General features: G+C 36.6%; 2 protein-coding genes across 3 annotated transcripts; both read left to right on the top strand.

The window, feature by feature from the left end:
- Positions 1–4,309: 4,309 nt before the first annotated feature.
- On the top strand, positions 4,310–9,049 carry LOC110769529 (proline-rich receptor-like protein kinase PERK15). 2 transcript variants are annotated; one of them, XM_088251083.1, is made up of 9 exons: positions 4,310–4,437; positions 4,468–4,740; positions 5,064–5,549; positions 5,695–5,781; positions 5,887–5,957; positions 6,517–6,593; positions 6,749–6,896; positions 7,276–7,437; positions 8,298–9,049. In XM_088251083.1, exons 1-9 carry the CDS (start codon positions 4,371–4,373, stop codon positions 8,610–8,612), a joined length of 1,686 nt encoding a protein of 561 aa, XP_088107209.1. In that variant the 5' UTR covers positions 4,310–4,370; the 3' UTR covers positions 8,613–9,049. The 2 variants fall into 2 exon arrangements, with proteins under 2 accessions (XP_088107209.1, XP_021829224.2); XM_021973532.2 differs by having other exon boundaries at positions 4,371–4,740.
- A 658-nt stretch (positions 9,050–9,707) lies between these two features.
- Positions 9,708–13,613, top strand: LOC110769510 (ras-related protein Rab7). Its single transcript, XM_021973495.2, has 7 exons — positions 9,708–9,941; positions 10,175–10,201; positions 10,308–10,407; positions 11,201–11,347; positions 11,433–11,513; positions 11,616–11,761; positions 13,295–13,613. Exons 1-7 carry the CDS (start codon positions 9,889–9,891, stop codon positions 13,362–13,364), a joined length of 624 nt encoding a protein of 207 aa, XP_021829187.1. The 5' UTR covers positions 9,708–9,888; the 3' UTR covers positions 13,365–13,613.
- The last annotated feature ends 630 nt before the right edge of the window (positions 13,614–14,243 follow it).

Raw genomic sequence — 14,243 nt, 5'->3', positions numbered from 1 at the left:
AATGTACAAAGTAAATGAGGTGATAAAATTGGGTATGAATGTGGAGAGAGAGCAATGAAATTAGTTAGCTTGTGTTATTTATGAATATTTTGAAGCAAGAGGCACATATTCCTTGTTTATACACCACAATCATACGCACAGCAAAACTACTCTTTCATAATGTGAGGCGTGAAAGGAAAAATCAACTTCAATAAATGGTGGTCAACAATAATAATCCAACCAAATTACTCCAAACTTTGTTCCGTAATTAATGTCCTTTCAATCCCTATTCATTTTTGTCTGGTTGCCAGCTCCCCATTGTGAATCATGTTGTCCTTCGATTCGATTTTACTAAATAATTAAGCATTTAATGATGTGTCCAAATATAAAAAAAAGAAAAAACAATAAAGATATTTTCTACATAAAATAAAATCTCTACGTTGACAAATCAAACTCTAGGAAAATTGAACCCGAAGTCTTTTTGGTGTTTTCATAGTAGTTCAGCTGTCCATTCGAAATTAATTTCCAATTTCCATCTCATCAAAGTAATGTCACTATCTATCTGTTCATAGCGTACAGGTGGATAATTGACTACAGTAATTCCCATGCATGCCATGCATATACACTTTTCTTTTTTTCTTTGTCGTTCTAATCAAATTGAATTATGCACTGCGTTCTTATGTTTGTTGTTGAAGCTTTTGAGTAAACAGTATGTCACTAAAAGTGAAACCCATGGGCCATGCATGCTACTTTTTAGATTACCATAAGGGAACCATGCATGCTACAATTCCATTTCCATCTCAATTACCATAAGGGAACCATGCATAGTAAGTGAGATGTCGCTTGTATTAGCATTTACTCTGAATTTGAGGTATTAGGTTTGATTTTCCTCTCTCATGATATCGCTTGTATAATATTTTTTTTAAATAAAAAACTCTTGGCGCTTACGTTTTTGTGGCGGTGAGAGAGACTATAGATTGCTAATAATTGATCAATAGGAAGTGATCTGCTTAATATTTGTTGCTGACGACATTTCCTCTATGCAGTGAACATGGATATTGCATTGAAGTTCGTAAAAACATATCGGTATGTTTTGTTGACAACAATGATGTCGACATATTATACATTGTACTATCAACAATCCAATCTTTTCATTAGAATCCGAGCGCCCCATATGCGAGGAAAATAATTGGAGAAGGTTCGAGTTCTCAATCTACACACAATTTGTCAATTTCTATATATATATATATAACTTGGAGATAGATAGGGGTGTTTGTTCCTCAACGTCAAGTTGTGGTCGAACTTAAATTTTGGTACGATTAGCCAAGTGACTCATGTTGTAGATAAGAATTTGAATTTTGGGTGTAGAAGTTTTATGGACAAACTCAGGTTAACTTTGGACTCGGGATCTCTATCTTGCATGACTCACAAACACTAAAAGCCCATGGCCCATATATTTTTGTTACAGCTAGCTAAGGCTCACTTAGCCCAGCCCATGGGTCAAATATGCAAGTTGAGTCGAGTAGAGTCGAGACTTTACCCATATACGTTGAATTTCGTAATAAAAAAAAGAAAATATGCACTTCAAAATAATCATCATCCACTATTCTCATGCAATATTCAATAACAATTTCTATGAAAATGAAATTAAAGCGATAACAAAAGGAGTGTAAAATGACTATTTTGGAGTGTTAATAACAGCTTCCGATAAAAACATGACATGTACACGCTTCACTAGTAAGAACGCTTTTCATTTGATCACTTGCCAATGACAACATAGTATTAGTATGACAATGACTTCGTGAGTCAACGGCCTCATTTGCTTAGTGGTATAGTTATATGTGGATAATGGCCTTCCATTTGCATAAAATGACAGAAAAATGCCTTCCACGCCTATTAAAATTAGCAGAGGAATTTGTCAAATTATTCCTTCCCACTTCTTCTAGCATTAGCTAGTATATGAGCAGTGTTAATACCACTTTGCAAAACCCAAGGAAAGGTGTCGTATAGTAGTGTAGCTCGGAAGTCCGAGTGTCGTTTCCACAGAGAGCGGTGTAAAGAAAATAACAGAGATGAAAAAGAACAATTGTGATTGAGAGGTAGATTTATGCAAGATTTGATTTAAAGAAAAATTAATTGATTAAAACACTAAGGCATTGGGGTTCTACTTTTAACATAAGCATGCAACTCTTAATAATTTGATCCACAAAATATTTTCCAATGTAGTTGTTCAAAATAATTAAAGCTCTTTTTAATTTCCTTTAGAAGTATTCTAAGCATAACTTGTACCATTGACAACAAACTATCAAAAAAATAATATTCATCAAAATTCTATTAATCTTTAGTAATTCTCTTCTCTTTTAAAAGCATGAAAGTTTTTACTACACAATGGGAAAAACATGATTGAACCCATGAAATAGATTATCAAACATTCATCAATTAATTAAAAAGAAAACTACAAATTCCATTTGAACAAAAACTACAAATTCACATTAAAGCTTAAGTTTGGATCAAACTAATAAAAATTACATACTCATATTAAAAGCTTTCTCCCTAGCCTTAGTTAGGGAGTTAGTTCCCCATAAAATACATAAAACTTAAACAGAAATTTAGAACTATAAAGATGGAGGAAGGAGAGAAAGCTCAAGAGTTGTGGAGCTTGGGTGTCACTTCAAAGAGAGAGCTACCAAATAGAGAATTCAAATGAATTAGCCTACATTTCAATGAAGTGCAAATGGATTTGTAAATGCAATGGAACATTCTAATTGGTGCAAAAATCAATAAAACAAAGTACTAACAAATATAGATTAGGGATAGAAATTGTAATAATTATATGTTTATCAAGCAACACACTCTTCTTCCCCTGCCATGCATTCCATGCATGCAAAAGCTTCTTTGCCAACACACCAACACAAATTTAGTAGGTGATCATCAAATCTGAAAAAAAAAATAGCTAGCAATCTAAACATGTCATCACCAGCGGATTTGCCTTTTTTCGTACTACCAAGATTCCCCCCCTCCAACTCCTCCAGAATTTCAATATCGCCCCCGGCACCACCACCAGAATTCCAATATGAATCTTTGCTGGCCGTCACCACCATCATCATCATCATCATCGATACCTTCCAATCTATCCCCCCGAGATCGCCCCCGGGGAAAGGGATCGTAGTATTGACGGGAACTACTTGTGCTGGAGTGATTGCAGGGGGGTGTGATAGGTTTCATACTACTTGTGCTGGCTTTGTGCATTTTCATCATCTGTTATAGGAGGAAGAGAAGCAAACAACATGGAGTGGTGGAGATTTACCACGGAGAGCCTCCACATGAACCCAAAGGTATGAGCGCATTATATTATATTTATATTGTCCTTAATTACCAACCCCCATTGCACCTAACAAGAATTTAGAGGCCTTATGTTACCAAAATGATTTAATTTATGGTTTTAATTGTAAAATGCACTTACATTTTCACATAGTAATATAGAATTTAGTTTTTATATAATTACAGATTGGATCATTCACTTCTTTTAATAACAATACATAAATATTTAGATCATCGTGTGCCTGATTTTCCCTCCTTCAACATTACTTGTATTAATTTGTCCGAAACATTACATGTACCCTATTGTATTTTTATTTTTTTTGGTCTGAACCATGAGGTGATTCTGGATGGGCCCCAACTATGGATGGCACTTTTAAGCCTTAACCACAACCCAGACTAATCCCCACTCACACCGGGTCGGCCCGTAAGGGGTAAAGTGTTGGCCAAAGTGGTGACTCCGTACGAGAGCAGGGATCGAACCCCTGACCTCTCTTAAGGAATGAGAGCGCCGAACCACTCACACCAATCACCTTTGTTGTACCCTATTGTATTTTAGTTAATACTTTTCTTTCCTTTTGTGTTGGAAGTTAATTTCCAATTCCCCTATCACCGAAAACAAATAAATTAAGCAGGCAGGGAAACAGAATAAAATTAGAGTGAATTTTGATACGTAAATGGCTCAATCCATTCCAAATTTCAAGGAAAACAATCTACGTATATTTCTTAATTTTTGGTAAGAAAAGTGATCAAAAAGGAAAAAAGAAAAAGAAAATCAAATCTGACCGAAAAAAGAAAAAGAAAATCAAACAGTTAGGAAAAGTTATGACCAAAAAAAAAAAACAGTTAGGAAAAGTTGACGTACCATAAGACAAAAATTAAGCGAAGTATTAACGGTATCTATCGATTTGGGGCCCACCACGATAGTCTTCCCTTCATTCTCCACCAACTTCCACCCATGTGACTGTTCATTTCACTTTCAGACACCTTCTCTTCGCAAACGCAAAAAAAAAAAAAAAAAAGACGGCGAATTGCTGCTTCAATCCCTCGGCTAACTTCAAACCTCGACGGCGATGTCGGCGCCGTCTCCGGCGAACAACTCCACGTCGCCTCCTCCTCCGGCGACCAACGCCACGTCACCTCCCCCTCCGGCGACCAACGCCACGTCACCACCTCCTCCGGCGACCAACGCTCCAGCACCTACTCCTCCTCCTCCTCCTCCTCCTCCTCCGGCCAACGCCACAACACCTCCCCCTCCCCCTCCCACAGCGCGGACCGAGTCTCCGCCGACCTTGCCGACGAAAACGAATGTTGCGATTATAGTCGGGGTTGGGATTGGAGGGTTCAGTATGCTAGTTTTCGTGTCGATTTTCTTCTTTTTCTACAGAAGACGGAAGAGGCGGCAGCAAGGGAGGCCATATGAGTATCCACATGAACCTAAAAGTGAGCTTCCTTTTTTTGTTGTTCGAAAATTGAAATCTGAAAACTCGAATTTTCTTTTGGTTGGAAGCTTTTGTTTATGTGAAGTTTGAAGTTTTGGTTTATTGAGTTTTGATATTAATTATATAGTGAATGTGGGTGCACTGCTTAAGTTTGCACATTGGAATTGAGTGAGTTGAATTTGCAATTTTTGAATTTGGTGATGGATTTCTTGAATTATTTCCTCTTGAGTTCATTCATTGGGTTTCATGGCATGGAAATCTCTATAGACATCTGGTCCTTGCCCCTAATTAATTTGTGCAATTTATGCCCTTTAATTTCTCCAGATGATCAGTTTAGTGGCCAACCTCAGCATTTGCAACAGAATTATACTCCTCCACTGGCAGACAAAGTAGAAATATATTCAAAGCCTACTCATTTTCCAGCACCATCTTCAACTAGTAGCAGCTTGAGTTCTGAGAAACCACCCTCAGGACAATCTCCTGGCATTGCCTTTGGATCATCGCAAATCACATTTACATATGAAGAGTTACTGATGGCAACAAATGGTTTCTCCAATGCCAATCTCCTTGGTCAAGGAGGATTTGGTTATGTCCATAAAGGAGTCCTTCCAAATGGGAAAGTGGTTGCAATTAAGCAGCTGAAAGCTGGGAGTGGACAAGGGGAGCGTGAATTCCAGGCAGAGATCGAGGTCATTAGTCGCGTCCATCACAGACATCTTGTTTCACTGGTTGGATACTGCATTAGCGGGGCCCAAAGGATGCTTATTTATGAGTTTGTTCCAAACGATACCTTGGAATTTCATCTGCATGGTAACTCTTTTCGTTGGTTATAGTTTTCTGCCTTTCTAAAATCACCAAAATAGAATGAAAGAAAAAGAACAGTTATGCTAGGATCTGGTTTTTATTCTGCATTTCATAGCAAAGATTGGAATCTTATCAAAGAAAATCATTGCAGGAAAGGGGAGGCCAACTATGAATTGGCCAACCAGATTGAAAATTGCCCTAGGCTCTGCAAAAGGATTGGCATATCTCCATGAGGACTGTAAGCCTTCTTTGCACGCTAGTTTTTTGTGTTGCAAACCATAAGCAAAATTTTTGGTTATTGTTATCTGCCTTGGAAGTCACCCACAGTTGAACTATATCTCAGGTCAGCCCAAGATCATACACCGTGACATCAAGGCATCTAATATTCTTCTTGACCATAGCTTTGAGGCAAAGGTAGATTGTAATAGCTTCCCCATTTTGATACGATTCTTTTTAAACTTTCAAATGCATCGAAGTTACATTGTTCTTCCTGGATAGTTGAGCCTAATTTAAGGTAGAATTGTAATAGCTTCATGGTTCATTACCTAATCTCTTAATTAACCACTAATTCCAAACCGGTAAAATTCGAAGACATGATGAATGATATGATAATAAATAACTACCCTAGATTTGTTTGTTTTGGTCATATCTACTTTCTTTTCTTAAAATGGAGGAAAAAAATAGAGACAAGGAGATTCACGTTCATGTATGAGGGATAGTATTGTAAGTTCCTCACCAAAATTTTGATCCTTTTCCTGCCTTTTCAATTCTCCATGGCAAACTAAAGGAATGCATTGTAGTTGAATTGACTGGCTATCTGGATAACTTAACTTAAAACATTCGAATCAGCGCTGCTTTGCATTTGAACATGCAAATCCATCTTTAAGTCGGAGTTCTTGAATGGTTTTTTAATTTGTTTTGAAACACTCCTAAAATTAACTCGTATTGTGTAATGTATGTGATTTTTGTTCAGGTTGCTGATTTTGGACTTGCCAAGTTTTCTTTAGATACAGATACTCATGTCTCCACTAGGGTCATGGGAACTTTTGGGTAAGATCAATTTGTCTGTATTAATTTACTCATAGCTTTACTGGTTCCATGAAGTCTATTTCTGGAGTGAAAATAAAACCATCTATTGTTGGGATGTCATGGTTGATTTGCTAATATGGTTCCATTTTTGCTTGTTGTAAATTTACCAAATGCAGTTACTTAGCTCCTGAATATGCATCTAGTGGAAAGCTCACTGAGAAGTCAGATGTCTTCTCATTTGGGGTTGTTCTATTGGAGTTGATAACTGGACGCCAACCAATTGATAAAACTCAATCTTTCACTGATGATAGCATGGTTGAGTGGGTGTGTAGACAATATCATCACTACTAATTTCTAGCAGTTTATCAATTTGTTGTACTTGTTGTAGAGCTGTTCAATTATGGCACCTGAACTTTACCATCATGTTTTTGTGGAGAACAGAACTATAAAGCACACACCTTTGTTTAGATGCAGAGCGTAATCTCTCTCTCTCTCTCTCTCTCTCTCTCTCTCTCTCTCTCTCTCACACACACACACACCCATGCACAGTTCTGTGGGATATTTCTTTGGTATAGGGCAGTGGACAAGTCTTCTGTGTGACTAACCATTTTTGTTTTCACCTATTGTAATGAAATTTTATTCATTGCAAGACTTGAATGGCATGGGAAAGATGATGGACAATGTTATTGTTATCGAATTTCAGGCAAGGCCTTTGCTCGCACAAGCATTGGAAACAGGCAACTTTGATGCTATTGTTGATGTAAGGTTGCAGAATGACTACAACACTGGTGAAATGGCTTGTATGCTTGCTTGTGCTGCTGCTTGCGTGCGTCATTCTGGCCGACGTCGGCCACGAATGAGCCAGGTAATCTTTACAAAGTTCTGAAATTAGTTTGAGCTGTCAAAATAAGTCTAATAGTCTTGTTTTTAGCAACCAAATTGTTATAATTCAGTTATCTTTATTTGTGTATGGACGGAGAACCCCCTACAGAAGTGCTTTAAGTGGATCCTTATTTTCTTGTTTAGCAAGAGTCCAAAAATGGTTAACTTTATTGCAAAGTGCTTTCCATTTTCCAATTCAATCTGATCCATTCGTTCGAAGAGCTATTTACTTACTACTGTAGTCATGAGGTAATTTTTAAGTACGGCTGAAGAGCAGGTCTGCGCTCCCAGAGAGATGTGGGATTGTTGTGGATAACTTTGTGGAGAAAAAAATTTGTTATCTTATTTAACGACAAAACTTGAGCAATACATGATTACACATATACAACCCTAAATAACATGTGGATTATCTAAAGTACCCCTGAAATATAAAATTTGTACCGTAGTGAACACCTATCTTACTCAGTTCTGTTCAACACTCATAGCTTTTAAGAGAAAAGAGTTCAAGGGACTAGAAGTGACAGTGGTGGTCTAATCGACAGCAGCTGTCACTTGTTGATCTCCAGTGGGAGGTTTGAATCCGAAGTCCCTCGTGTTAGAGGATTGGTTTGGTTTCATTGAGTAAAAGAGTGCACAACCTGCCAACAGACCCAATCTAATCTGTTTCATGTTTGGTAAATCCAAACAGACAGAGAGTTCAAAGTTCGAATCCACCTAGTTGTGTAAGATTGTCTGGGGTCGTTCTTAGTCAGATTTTCCATTTCATTTATCTCTCGTATTACCTTGTATTTGTTCAGATTGTCAATATGTGGCATTTCGTTCTTAATCTTTGATTAAAAGCAGGTAGTTCGAGCTTTGGAAGGAAATCTTTCTCCAGATGAGTTAAATGAGGGAGTTATACCAGAACACAGTACAATATACAGTTTCTACGGAAGCTCAGACTACAACACTAGTGAATACAAGGAAGACTTGCAGAAATTCAGAAAACTAGCATTAGAAAGCCAAGAGCAAGAGCAAGGAACTAGTGGGAACAGTGGGCCTAGCAGTGAGTTTGGTCTGCACCAATCTGCCTCTAGTGGTGAAGGCCAACAAACCTCCCAAGAGATTGAACTCGGGAAAACGAAGAAAAACACCCAAGATTTGAGTGAAGGCTCTTGACAACTGATCCCCCAAAACCTTGGAAAAACCAATTTCTCCTGTTCTACATCCTATATCCTTCTGAATTTTCCGGAATCACACACCATACCGTGTCACGTTTACATGAAAAAACACTTCTGATGATACATTTGGTAGATTGAATGTACTTTTTTCAGCTAGATTACTGATTTTTGTGGGAGTCGCATGCTCAGTCGTTTGAAGAATTCGAGTGTTTCTATACCTCCCAAGAGTTTGATTGAAATGTCCATATGAAGAAATCTTTTTATATATATTGAAGTTAGAAACAATTAGGAGGAATAATTCTGTATGTATTAGGTGGATTTTTCGTTGTTAACATTAACGGTCGCTTAGTGTTCAAATTTTGTTGAATCTGTACATGTGTTACTTGGTTTTTTTTATGTGTATATCAAATAAATTAAAAGTCCGATTTTCATCTCTATCATCGGAGCCCAGGATGCCGTCCAATCAGGGTCTTCTTGTTGTCACCAACTCTTTTCCATTGTACAAAGTACAGATTGTTAAAATAGGATGAATTGTCAAAGAAAAAAAGTAATTTGTGCTTGTCAATAAATAAGAAAAATATTAAGTGGTAGTATTTTATTTTGGGTGAATTGGTTCTATAACAAGGTTTTATAATCAAATCTTTATAAAAATAAAAGTAAAAGTTCTCAACATACTCCCGACGTGGGTTACACTAGTAGGCCAAGATAGTGAGTCTGCCCTTTTACACTCAAGTTTCGAATTCCCTTTCTTTATTTTAAATGAAATTAGAATTATTAGAATTCATGATTTTATACTTTATGATTATCCACTTCATAAAAATTAAATTGATTTGGCGACGTCTCCTATCCATTTATTCTCTCCTCTATATTTTACTTCTCCTATTCTCTTTGTACCAAATAATAAGTAAAGATGTGGAAGTCTTACTAATTCCAAATCAAGAAAACAAAGTTTCCAGAATTGATTCGAGTGACAAAAATGGGATATTCTCTTTTTTTAGAAAGTCCAGACTTCATGTGTAAAACCAACCAAAAAGTATGGGTACTTTTGGTATAGTAGAAAGTCAGAAACAGTGCAATTTTGTCCAGGTTGTCACTATTCGGTTAGCTCTGCTCCCATCCCAACAACACCAATACCAGCTCAAGAATATCCTCTCTCTCCTCTCTCTCTCTCTCTCTGAAATTTTCAAACACCAAATTCAAAGTTCGAAAAATTTCCCTTTGTTTTTCTGGTCGCGCAAGCAAACCCTGATTTGAATTCTCCACGCCTTTGATCCATGGCTTCTCGTAGGCGCATGCTTCTGAAGGTCATTATCCTCGGCGACAGCGGGTAAGCTTCATCAGTTTCTTAATAATTGTTTGTTTATTTGCAAATCGAAGAATTAAAATTCTGAATCTCGTTGCTTGCTTATACAAATTCAAATTCACATTTTTGGTCACATAATCTTTTGGTTAATAGTTCAATTTTGCTTGTAATTAATGACAGGATTTAGACATTTATTTGTTGATGTTAAAAATGTGTTTCTATGCTAATCTATGTTTTGTTTACTTTTTATTTGGCAGGGTGGGGAAGACATCGCTGATGAATCAGTACCGTCCAAAATCTAGATCATGCATTTATTTTTCTTCAAATTCTGGATTTATTTTTTGTCGGTTTGGTAATTCATTATGTATTTATTTTGTTTTCGAATTTTAGGTATGTGAATCGTAAGTTTAGTAATCAGTACAAGGCCACAATTGGAGCCGATTTTCTGACCAAGGAAGTTCAGTTTGAAGATAGGTTGTTCACGTTGCAGGTGAGGGATGTCTGAGCATTCATGTGGTTTTATTATTTGACGAATGTTATTGAATAAAATCCGAAATCCATGTTATGCAATGAATATTTGAACAATCATAATTGGTACCCAGAACTCTGTGGTCTGATTGGTTCGGTGTTGTTAACTCATTGTCACTTAGATTGTGACTTTTTAAATATTCTGCTTTCTTATTGAAAACCCCATTTATTACTTTTGTAATTCTCGTTCAAAAAGTAGTTGCTTTCATTTGGTGTGATTCATTTACTGTACCGAGGGGAGGAGAAATCCCAAGTTGAAAATTTAACTTAATTTTTGCTCTCTCAAGATCAAGAATGTTTTCTTTAGTGGGCAGCTTATGATATTTGTATAGACAGTTGATCATTGTGGGGTTTCAGGGTCACGAGAAAAGTTTCCACTATTTATTTCTATGTCATTGATGCTGAGAGGGAAAGAGTGACTTAAGTTTAGTGATGGCTGTAAAGGTACTAGATGAAAAGAAATTAATTATAATAGAAAAAGAAAGAATGGGAGATGAGATCTATGCTTTAGCAGTTCAAAAACTATTTGTTTCCATAAACAACATATACTGGAAAGAAACTGATTAGCTTCATGTTTGGGATATTATCTACCTACTTCTGTTGTATTGACACCCCTATCTAGAACATGCAGCATGTAGTGCAAAGTGACATGAAGCAAGTATTGATGTGAATGTCATGAAATCATTTGTAAGAGAACATTTGGGATTCATGAACGTGTAAGTTAGAAGGTTTACATCTTTTATTCATTTGTACAGATTTGGGATACTGCTGGGCAAGAGAGGTTTCAAAGTCTTGGTGTGGCTTTCTATCGTGGTGCAGATTGCTGTGTTCTTGTGTACGATGTGAATGTCATGAAATCATTTGAAAATCTTAACAACTGGAGGGAAGAATTTCTGATTCAGGTAATTACCATTAGATTGGCTTCTTAGATAATCACACATATTGAAACATTGACTGTAAGTTACATTTTCTGGATTTGATGTTTAGGCCAGTCCATCAGACCCTGAAAACTTTCCGTTTGTTGTGTTGGGGAACAAGATTGATGTTGATGGTGGAAATAGTCGAGTGGTATGTCATCTGGAATATGGAGTTTCTATGTTGTTCTAGGATGTATGTGCAGCTGTTCTTTTCTTATAGTGCGTGCAAATGGTTTTACTCTTTTGGCTGTAGGTTTCTGAAAAGAAAGCAAAGGCCTGGTGTGCTTCCAAGGGAAACATACCATACTTTGAGACCTCTGCAAAAGAGGGCTTTAATGTGGATGATGCCTTCCAGTGTATAGCCAAAAATGCACTGAAGAATGAACCTGAAGAAGAAATGTAAGTATTCTCTAGTCTCTCCTTTCGCCATGGATTTCTTCTTTTCAGTATTGAATTTAGTCCCTCGTCCATTATTTAGTAAATATCTTATATAGCGTGGCCATAATTTGAGATAATTATCTGAATAGGTGAAGACAATTCTATAGTTGATCAATTTAAAGTACTTGGATAAAAACTTATGTAACCCGTCAATTTATTTTTTGTCAAATGATGATGGTAGGCTACAGAATAAGGATGGCAATTATCTTGTTTACTCTTATCCCATGAGTTGATTTGTATACCTACTTTATAATGGAGAAATACCTCTTGGTTATAGTTGCTTTTGATAATGAGTAATTATAGTCAAGTGGTATTCCCTCGCGTTTTTATTAAGGGGTTCTTGCATTCAACCCATGGAGGGATGAGATTTGTGTGGAGAGAGGGTACCTTTTTGTTTAACCTACTTTGGCCAATTAATTAATGATAAGAGATAATTTTGTTTCAATGACTTAATAACAAGCATGAATGATGGAGCTCAAACAGTCAACACAAACACAAGCTTGGGAAGCATGTTGGAATGCTATGGTTTTGGATTGAATTATAATCCAATCCAGCTGTACTTGACCAACAAATTCTTTGGTCCATGTTGTCATGGTCAATAGTTCTGATCTTAGCATTGCTATTGGGAAGCTGATTACCATCACATAAGTCAACAGGGATAAACAAATTTTAGGTAGAAGTGCTTATCTTGAAGTAAGGGAGAGAAAGAAGAACAGGAAACTGTTCTTGACAGCTGGGGCCCATGATTTCTATTGTTTTTGGACCACAGTCCTCTCCGATTTAACTTGAAATGGGGTAGAACGGTCTTTAATATTAGCTGCCAGATCAAGATTTATGGTACTGCACATATCATGACAGTGATGCTACTTTCTTGAAAAATTAGTGCAGAATAGTTTGGTTTTGATTGCATAGCTATTATAAATGAACCAGCGACCTGTCCAACCAGAGAGAAGCTTCTGTGGGACCGTTATATGATTTCATCGTACTGACTTAGTGGGTCTAACCACTCAAAGGAAGTCATTTGTTAGAAAGAAGTGAAGTTCTTCATTTGAATGGCTTCCTTTGAATGGTTAGGCTCACCACATCAGCATGATGACGTGGTATGACGGTCCTACACAAGTTTTGCTTGTCCAATAGAACGTGGGCTGTGCAGTCAGAAACAAAAAGTTGCTTATGATTTCATTTCATGTTGGAAAATACGGTAGAACATCAAAGCTGCAAATTAGAAAAATATGGTTGAATATAGTCCTTATGATTTCAGTTCCAGTTCTCTCTCAAACCAGGTTTTAGGTTTAACCTAAAGTTGATACAGTGTAATAAATAGCAATTGCCACAGAGAAACAAATGACTCTTTATATTTAATGAACTTGTTATAAGCTGCCCTTCTCCCATTTTTCTTTTCCTTATCATGTAATTGTTAAATCAGTAGGAATACCCAATTTTTGATGCGGTTACTAATTAAACACTTTTGGCTTTTGTGTGCGGATGATGAAGATACCTTCCTGACACAATTGATGTTGCTGGTGGAGGGAGGCAGCAAAGATCTACTGGCTGTGAATGTTAAAAGAGTTGTTGAATGGGGCTTATTCTGTGGATGGCAGAAAGCAATTATCGTCAACGATATTTGGTGATTAAGACTCAGTAATTTTAAAAGTTGATAATGTAGGCAAGGTTACAAAATTTATATTTGTATTATAAGTGGATGGGAAGAGTCATTTGTTTACTTTGTATTGTTTCTGTTTATATTTGATGGTTGTATTTCCCCTTCCATTTGTTTCTTTTGGAAAGATAATGGTTATTTTCATTTACTATAGCTCCTTCAAACTCAACATAAACTTATTAAGTTACACTTAGAACTGGGTCATTTTTGTGAAGTGCATGCTTAAAATCTCTGAGAGTGTTTATTTTTTGGTCGAAGAATTTCTGAGAGTTGGTTGTGCTGGTACTTGGTGGTAGATATCAGTTTCCAGAAGAACCCACTAAACAGTGATCAGTAATTTCTTTAATCAAGTAGCTTTCAACCTATGAAGGCCCACGAAAAATACTAGGTAGATTTGGATTGAATTTAGACCCATAGGGTGTTTTTAGCGGATATTATTTACATAACTACATACAATAATCTTTGAACCTCGTATGGTGGCTTGGTTTAGACTGATTAGAGCCGAGTTTATCAGTATTCGTACTCTTCTAAATGAGACTTGTAAAACACAATATATTCGATTTTTGTCAAATTTAATAAGTCTAATACCGACCTTTACCTGGTTTTTTGAAAATTATTTTATTTCTACTATTTGTAGCTCAGCATCGGCATTTTCTTTTTCTTCTATGCATTTTTTCCCCCAAAAAAAAAAAAAAAAAAAGTAGCTATTAACACGTAGCTACACTAATATTCAGAGCATGACACGTGTACCGCTAATAGCATATATCCATGCGAAAAAGGGCA

This window comes from Prunus avium, chromosome 3 (assembly GCF_965620075.1).
Source record: "Prunus avium chromosome 3, drPruAviu1.hap1.1, whole genome shotgun sequence".
Classification (NCBI taxonomy): Eukaryota; Viridiplantae; Streptophyta; class Magnoliopsida; order Rosales; family Rosaceae; genus Prunus; species Prunus avium.
Note: the sequence above shows the minus strand (reverse complement) of the source record. Positions and strands in the feature narration are given on the sequence as shown.